The following is an 8,590-nucleotide window of genomic DNA, read 5'->3' as shown; positions in this document are numbered from 1 at the left end:
AGAATAGGAGTTACAGCCGTCTTTCGGAAGGGACAAAATAGGGGTCCCCTTATCGAGGAGTTGCCCGAGTCGAGCACATTAAACCAAGGAGATTCAATATAACGTTATAAAATATTACATAACCTTCGCCCCCATTGCAGACCCGCCTGGCTGTTTTCAAAGTACATGTACACGTACGTGCGGTATTCTGATTTTTTAAAATGCTGATAAACATAATAGCTGTATGATAAATACTAGTAAGGTCACAGCAAGTAAATTTTATGGATGAGATGCTCTGCAGACTCCAAATTTAGTACGCGCGGGCAAAAAAAAGAAGATATCCACATTTTCAAACTTGACTGCCATAAAGCATGTAAAAAGAATTGAAGTGATAAAACACGGTATTGCAACCAACAGATCTTTCATCCCTGTATTCAACCAAACAAAACAGTAAGTAACACTGATGTCAACATTAAAATGTCCTTGGCTTTTTTAATATATTAATATCCTATATCATATTGTCCTTCTTTTTATTCATGTCCGCGGAACGAACCTCTGCTTAGAAAGTAACACAATAATCATCATGCCTTCAATCATCGGCTTCCTTCCTGCCCAACTAATTCCTATTGCAATCTTCCAAACTACTTGGTCAAATTCAATGATTTAAACTGGCCGCCAAACTGGCATGCAAATTAGCCTGGCGGAGATGGGCTCTCTCCTTTTCGTTGTATTGCGACATTGAGGTCATGTGATGTAAGAAGATAGGCGTGTCCGTGTCACCGGAGGTCATATCCGGTCAGACCCCCTCAGCACCAGCACCAGTGAGCTGCGTGCCAGGTATATTCTGGCTTCAGGCGTTGTAGGAGGAGCACGTAACACAGGTAAGTCCCTGTTTTGGACGTTGTTATCCAGAAATCTTAAGACTCAGCTAAGCGTTGCAAAATTGATATGGAATCATTAATGACGCTGCAGCGCATCCCCGTGCATTATGCTGGGGTCAACAGAATCAAAATACCCGAAAGTTTTCTTAACTGACGGAATGAAAACATGTGTCCTGCGTGAGGGCACGCCAAAGTTATTGTGAATTACAAGATCAACAGGCACTTTTAGACTAACTGGTCCATCGATCACGTTAACGCCCCGTGTATTTATGTTGAGGTCGGCGGGAGAAGCAGACCCAGATTCAGTGTTGTACTTTGGTCCGTGTTGCTTGAACCTCGTACTTTGTTCGTAAAATTATCGTTTGACTCGCTTCGCCGCTTGCATGGCTTGGATCAAGGGGAACACAGACCCGAGGCGAACTTTATTTTTGACAAAGACCCACTGTTTAGTTTCAGAGACACAGGGCGCGGGTGAATTTTGTCGGACATTGTCACAAATTTGTTATGTCGAGAGTCTCGAGACACAATGCTAATGTTTTATTTAGTTCATAATGACATATTATTGCAAAAAAACTAATATTTCCAAGTGTCAGAAAACGGATCTGTCAGATAACGTTATGCAAACCACACGGATAGGCAATGAAGATGCTGTGGTGATTACAATTTCTGTAACAATATATTTGTGTAGGTTTGACACTGATAGTGCTTTAAGTAATTTAGAAGTAATTAATGTTATGTATACACAATTTGATTGTTACATGTGATGGTTTTCCTTTCCTTTTCCATAGTAGCTATAATGAAATAGGTAACGTTAGCAGTAATATCTAATAGCACCACTAACAGTTAACGTTATTGATATCCCATGATATGTAGCCTCAAGAGTCCAATGGGCAAGAAAACGATGGTCACAGTGACTGTTTTTGTTTATCAGCACTGACACTCTCAACTTTTTCACAGTCCCAATACTCTTGAGATTTGAGGCTATGGTCCACTTTAGTACATGATGACAGTATACTGTCGTGCAACTATCAATGTATCTGTGTCTATATAGCCGGTATAACTGCCATAACACACCAGCTAACGACTGTGAAGGACATATCTGATTGACAAGATTATTATTTGACCTGGGTGTAAAAGAGTTTAAACGGTGTGTTTGTCTTAAAGTGAAGCCAGATTGGTCAGATTTTATCATGGAATCAAGGGGTCATTCGAACATTGTACCACATACCTACGTTCCTATTTATCCTGATCATGTGAGAAAAGTTTGCTCACGTAGGCAAGACGCATAGACGAGGAAGGTTCATGTAGACACCTGGTAGGTATGCTAGGGCTGAGTTTATCTTTTCATATAGGTATTTTGACTTATCATTATCACTTTAGAGTTTACTGTCTTGTGTTTCCGTTGCATCTTTTTTTTTTACTTCTTTTAACATTACCTTCCTTAGTTCTTTCAGTTCTACCAATTTGTTCCCAAGACTATAAAATACTATTTTGACTCATATGCACTGTACCGAGCAAATTATATGGAGTCAACATTTCTTCTGAGTCTAAGACTTTGAGTGACTTGGCAGCAATAAGACATGGTCGCTTCAATACTCTGCCTGTGTTGGATGTTCGGACCATGGCTGGGTTCTTGTGACTTCAAAGTGAAATAAGATTTATTGTTCTCTTTGAAATGTTAAGTGCAAGGTATAATCGATACCCTAAAATCTGCAAGCCTGCTGGTGCATAAAGCAGGTGGCTTAAGACAAACATATAAAAAAATTGTTCCTGCTGCTTGTGATGTCCTATAAGATGTTTTTTCTCCAGTGCTGCATGCTGCGTCAGTGAGCTTAATTTTCAGTGAACAATGAATCATTCATGAAAATTCCTTCACATGTCATAGTTCTGGTATTTGGCTGAGTTGCACTAATCAAGTTTTTTTATGGATGTTGGACCAGACAAATAAATTTGTAATGTTTTTATGATTTCTGCAAGTCTTGTAAATGAGAGCAGATGAGGTTTGTTCTCAACTGTGTATAGTGAGCTTCAGTTGAAGGTAAATACTAGTACTGTGCCATGACTATTTTAATCAAATGTATCTATTTGTATACTTATTAATAGTGTGATGATAGCTCACATTGGCGGGGTATGTAATTGCAAGTTGATATCAATGCATTGCTAGTTTTCAGTATAATTTTGCATTATTCTCATATTATGAAGTCAGGCATCTTTTTTAAAATGCGTATAATTGGTTTGTAACACAGCCGTTGCCACCAGCATCAGAGAACATGTATTGTACATGTCTTTTCTCTCTTCGCCATTCTTTTATCTCCTTGTTGTATGGATGAAACCTTCTGTTATAAAACTTGCCTGTGTGAAGTGCTTGGTGTTACCACTTGATCAGTCAGGGAGAAATATTAGAGCATGCTTCTCAAAATGTTGTGACAAAGATTACAACACAGCTATCATAACTACTTCAGCACTTGTGTAGTGTATCAAGTACTGTTATCATGAACTCATCACTGAGGCACATCGTGTGTCATTATCCCGGCTTACTTTGGTATTCATAAGGGCCAGGTGGGATGTGTGAAAGAGTCCTTTGATTTGGAGTTACTATCTTCAAAAGACTTTTTTCTTCTTTTGCTGTTGGTGTCCAACATCTGTACATGTTGGTCTTTGTCCTTACTTTTTTTTTCAGAAGCATTTGAACTTGGGTCAGCCTGATTTGATTGAATATCTCTATTTACGGTCCTATTTTGTATCTTACAGACAAGATGAGGGGACTTCTGCTGTTGTGTGTCCTGGGTTCTGTTCTGGCACAGAGGAAACTGGAACCAACCCCATCCCCAACTCCTGGCACACCAGGGTGAGTACATCCCAGAAAATTTGCAGAGCAGTCAATGTCAATGTCAGATGCTATAACAACAGAGCAGGGTGAAGCTACGTAAGCATGGAATCAGGCAATTGGCCAACATAAAGTTTTTTCAGCCCTGCTGAATGTGTATCCTCCACTTATGCATTTCAGCTGCACGATATGCACACTTATGCATTTCAGCTGCACAGTCTATATGCGCCAGACTCGTAAGAGAGCAGTGTGGAAACAAAACCTTTAGCTATTCTCCAAGCAGAGGTTTCAGTCGGGGGGCTAGAAGTGGCTGTGATTTCTAAAGGCTGGAAGGGAGACATTATAGCCCCCTGACCGAAACCTCTGCTTGGAGAGTAAACAAAACCATCTTTTTCATATGCTTCCAATGTACGTCTTGCTATTTCTATTGAGTGGCCGTAATGAAAAATTCTTAGTTTTACTGTCATACTGAGGCATGGCAGAGCACATCTGTGGCATACCATCCTGTTTTATTGGCAATTACGAAACTTAACTCATGCAAGACATACAGAATGCTGTATGAATCATGTACCACCTCATGTCATGTGAATTCTTTTTGGATGACATTTGCTAAGCCTGAAAAAGGAACATACTGAAGGTTAACGGTAATTAGGTACAACAAAAACACACGAGTTAGCTCAAGAGCCAATAACCTGTTTTTCTGGATTGAAGCTGTTATTTTGAAGCTGGACATGTTTATGTCATAAGATCCAACACAGACAGTTTCATCATTACTCTTGATAATATCTGATGATGACTAAAGTACGGAGTAGTGACCTAAGTCTTTTGTGATGGCTGATGCACCATGGTGCTTAACTGATAAGCACCCATAGCTCAGAGCTGGCGGTCCTCTGCTACGTGGCAAGCCTGGCCCTGTTTATGTCTGACAGTGTATTTTTGGCAGTTAGTGAGCCCTACCTAAAATAATTGCTAATTGTCATCCAAAGTGTCCAAAAGCTACTGACTAATGTCAGGGTGTGTCAATTGTTGTTGAACGACATACCTCCTCAAGGAAATTTATACCTGTCAGGTGGTAATTGCCGGCTAGGCCATACTGATTTGATTACAGTTTATGGATGACATCCTCTGGGCTCCTTAATTGTTGTTGTTAATTAGAAACTTAATTGATGTTTAGTACAACTACTACAAGAGGCAATTATTCTGTGAACAGTTGAGACACTTTTTGCACCATTTTGCAACAGTCAATCTGCCTTAAACTTAGTACCATTTGTACTATTACTTTCCTTTTTGATTTAAATATTAAAATTACCTGTTCTTTCATAACCTTTCTACCAGAAATTAATTGGTCATTCCCAATCACAATCTTTGAGACAAAAGGAAACAACATCTTACTGTCCAAATTCAAACAAAGATTGCTAGTACAACACAATACTACTTATTAGTTCAGATTAGGGATGGTCAAAGGTTTCTTTTTCTAAACTTGTTTATATTTTTACATTGTATTATTTGTCTGTTTCCTTAGATCCAAAAAACAAACATTGGCAATATTATTTACCCGAAAGCCATCCATATTATGCCACTCTAAGATGAGATCGTGGTGAACAATAAGCAGTGCTCTAAAATGTATTAAAATTCCATCTTGAATCAATCTGTCGTAGTCACCATCAGCTGACCAACAACAACCTTTCTGCTTTCGTCCTGTTCCCTTCAGAACTTTCCTGATCATGGCCCCTAAAGTGGTGCGACCTGGCCGCCCCTTGACCATGAGCGTGTCCATCCTGGACCCAGCCGCTGCCAGTGTGCAGGTGACCGCCACCCTCCTGCAGAATGGCAGGCCGACTGGAACACCAGCGTCTGGAGACTTCAGTCCAAGTAATCATCTTGAAATTCAGCTTTTGGTTGAGTTTGATTGAAAATTGTCTTTATGGTAGTTAGTTGAACCGACTGATTAAGTAGTGGATGAAATAGTATGAATTTGGTCATTCAGGTTTTAGCAACAATTTCAAACTTATCGTGTGCCAAAAGAACTGATGATAAGATATGATGCTTCCCGTTATCCAGTGCATTTACAGTAATTTGAAAATAGAGCATATCTGAAGTACTGTAATTATCATACAGAATTTCTACTGTAGGAAAAGTGTTATTTTTGTACAATGGAAAATAAAGAAAATGTGTTGCTTTCAGGTGCCGATGGAACTCTTGATCTAGTGGTAAGTTTTCACTTTTCTTTTAATTTGAGATCACATCATGTTAGATTGTTTTATCTTCCAACACTCTACAAAGAACCATATATGTCCTAGAGGTTTAACAGAAGAACTTCAGTTATGACCTAATACCATTTTGTAATATAAATACACCACATGTGAGCATGGAATAGTAAGCCTGTGCATATAACAGTAAATAAAAAACTGTGGAAGACAAATTGGCCTGCCTCAGTGTTAAGCATTGACATGCAGGGAGGATGATGATGAGGATGAATAGTAAACCATTTGTAGTGGACTCACACTTTGACAAAAGAAATAAGGAAGAAGGATACATCTTTCTCCCACAGGTAACCCACTGCAGAATCAATCTATACAGTGCACTAAGATTTGTATTGATTATAAGGAAAATGAAGTTTTTTGGAAGGTACTGTTCCAGCGGTGGATCCAACATGAGAATTCTTTGTCTACAGCTGTACAAATTAACCACCTGCCAGTGACTGATTGTTCTTTAGTCTGACAGCAATGCTCTGTTTTGTTCCAGGTTCCTGGGGATCTGACAGCAGGCAGTGCCTACAAGCTGAAGGTGGAAGGCACTGGTGGGCTGACCTTCACTGAGGAGAAGGACCTGACCTTCAACTCCAAGTCATCTTCCATCTTTGTTCAAACTGACAAGGGAAAATACAAGCCTGGACAGACAGGTAAGATGGGAAATAACATTTATGATCCCTGGTTTAAGTTACTCACCATCTCACCCTTTACTACCAGGAATTATAGTACAGTTTTTGTATTGTATTCTGCACATGTACATGTTTTGGCATCTCTAAAACTAATTTGCTTTGACATTATGCCTTCAACAAAATGGCAGGCTTTCTTGATGATGATGCACTCTATTGGTACTAATGTATGTAGTGAATGTCAAGTTTACCTGCTAATAATTGAGATTTGTTTGTACCAACAGTAAAGATGAGGGCCATTGCTGTGGATGCAGAGCTGAAGACTAAGAAGGAACAATTTGACATTGACATATTTGTGAGTATCCAATATAGTGCTACTCAACTTGATTTGTACATGAAGGAAAATTTTTATTGTAGAATGCAATGATGTAAAGTACAAGAAAGTACAGGAAAAAATCTAGAACTGCATGAAACAAGTTGTGGTCTTATATTCAAGGATATTGTACCTTTTGTAAATGAAAAGTGTTCGCAATCAATGGATTGTGTGCTCTAGGACCCACAAGGTAACAAGATAGTGCAGTGGCGGGGACTACAGAATGATGACGGCATAGTAGAGAAGGAGTTCCCTCTGTCTGATCAGCCGATTCTGGGAGACTGGAAAATTGTAGCCAAGTTGCCTGGGGTAAGTTTCTCCATCATGGAGGTCATGGTGGACGGATCACATTGTTCCTTTTATGCTAGGCATGATGTTCCCCCTGTAACAGCAGCTCTCATACTTTCGCCGTGTACCCTAAGATCGTCACACGACAAGAAAACGGTAAATTTATTTTACTACTAATGCAGCGTCAGTAATCACCAAGGTATGTGCACTTCAGATATCCAGGTGTTCGAGACATTCTGTGAAGGCCACGGTAATACCGTTTTTTATTAATGTGGCAGTGTTAGGGTATCTGGAGGAATTATGAAAGTTGATGTTAAATGACTCAGCAGTTTGATTTAATAGGAACACAAGCTTAGTGCCGCATAGTTGTGAGATGTTGTAAAACCTTCGGTGGAATTCACCAATTTCCTCAAGTATCTCTATCACATATTTTCTACTAGTCTATAAAGTTGAGATACAATGTATACAAATTTGATTACTTGATACATTATTTACTAGTACTGTCCCCAGCCCCCAAGCACAACGTAGAATAGATGATGTCACTGTGAAAGACAAGATTAGTGTTGATGGTTTTTCTTTCTGTTTAATCTGATTTCAATGGGCTTATGTGATCATGATTTATGTACATCTGTATTAGGTTGTGTTGTCAGTTCTAACAGTCTTGTTATTGTCTTTTTATCAGGGAGATGAGGCTGAGCAGCCGTTTGGTGTGGAGGAGTATGGTGAGACTTAGGGTTTATACAGTGATTGTTGTGATTTTGAATGTTATTCTATATCATACACCAGGTTCAGAAGTGTGCAAATGTCATATTTGTGTACAGTGGAAAAGGACGGATACATGATACTGCTTGTACAGTTACATGTCAATACATTTATCAGGATAAACATGATGCTTATATGGATAGGTATACTTATGGATATATACATTCTATAGCAGTAAGAGTGGAACAATGATTCTAGATCATAATATTTAGCCTGTGACGTAAGACATATCTTTTTTATCTGATTGATGTTTGATTATTTTCTCAGTCCTTCCCAAGTTTGAGGTGACCATCAGCACTAGCTCATTCTTTGCCAAAACCGAGGACAACCTGCAGGGCACCTTTAATGCCAAGTAAGCGCCGCACAGATTTTATGTGATTTTGGAATTAACGTTAAAAGCTATATTTCTCTCCTGGGTATGTTATGGAATCACATCATTACCTGTTCATGCCATTCACAGACTAACGCAATGGATAAATTAAGGTAACAAATCCTGTATCTCCTGAATACAATGTAACTACTGCTCTTGTCATGAACACATTTCAGTCTTTCATGTAAGGTGTAATGAATAATGCAAATATCGTCACATTAAGTGTATAAAT

General features: G+C 39.0%; 1 protein-coding gene across 12 annotated transcripts in view; it reads left to right on the top strand.

Moving 5' to 3' along the window:
* The first annotated feature begins 727 nt into the window (after nucleotides 1-727).
* The window catches only part of LOC136439256 (CD109 antigen-like), a 35,920-nt gene continuing 28,057 nt past the window's right edge, over nucleotides 728-8,590 (top strand). For 10 of the 12 annotated variants that reach the window (XM_066434560.1, XM_066434548.1, XM_066434557.1 and 7 more), the window contains exons 1-9: nucleotides 2,167-2,212; nucleotides 3,612-3,708; nucleotides 5,399-5,559; nucleotides 5,872-5,897; nucleotides 6,433-6,589; nucleotides 6,850-6,920; nucleotides 7,119-7,247; nucleotides 7,909-7,948; nucleotides 8,256-8,340. In XM_066434560.1, coding sequence (XP_066290657.1) covers nucleotides 2,182-2,212; nucleotides 3,612-3,708; nucleotides 5,399-5,559; nucleotides 5,872-5,897; nucleotides 6,433-6,589; nucleotides 6,850-6,920; nucleotides 7,119-7,247; nucleotides 7,909-7,948; nucleotides 8,256-8,340 — 797 coding nt within the window. In that variant the 5' untranslated portion in view covers nucleotides 2,167-2,181. Of the gene's footprint in view, nucleotides 861-2,096; nucleotides 2,213-3,611; nucleotides 3,709-5,398; nucleotides 5,560-5,871; nucleotides 5,898-6,432; nucleotides 6,590-6,849; nucleotides 6,921-7,118; nucleotides 7,248-7,908; nucleotides 7,949-8,255; nucleotides 8,341-8,590 lie in introns of those variants that run through there. The other 2 variants (XM_066434558.1, XM_066434559.1) reach the window with 2 other exon arrangements.

The sequence above is a fragment of the Branchiostoma lanceolatum genome, chromosome 7, assembly GCF_035083965.1.
Source record: "Branchiostoma lanceolatum isolate klBraLanc5 chromosome 7, klBraLanc5.hap2, whole genome shotgun sequence".
Classification (NCBI taxonomy): Eukaryota; Metazoa; Chordata; class Leptocardii; order Amphioxiformes; family Branchiostomatidae; genus Branchiostoma; species Branchiostoma lanceolatum.
This window is presented reverse-complemented; position numbering and strand designations above follow the sequence as displayed.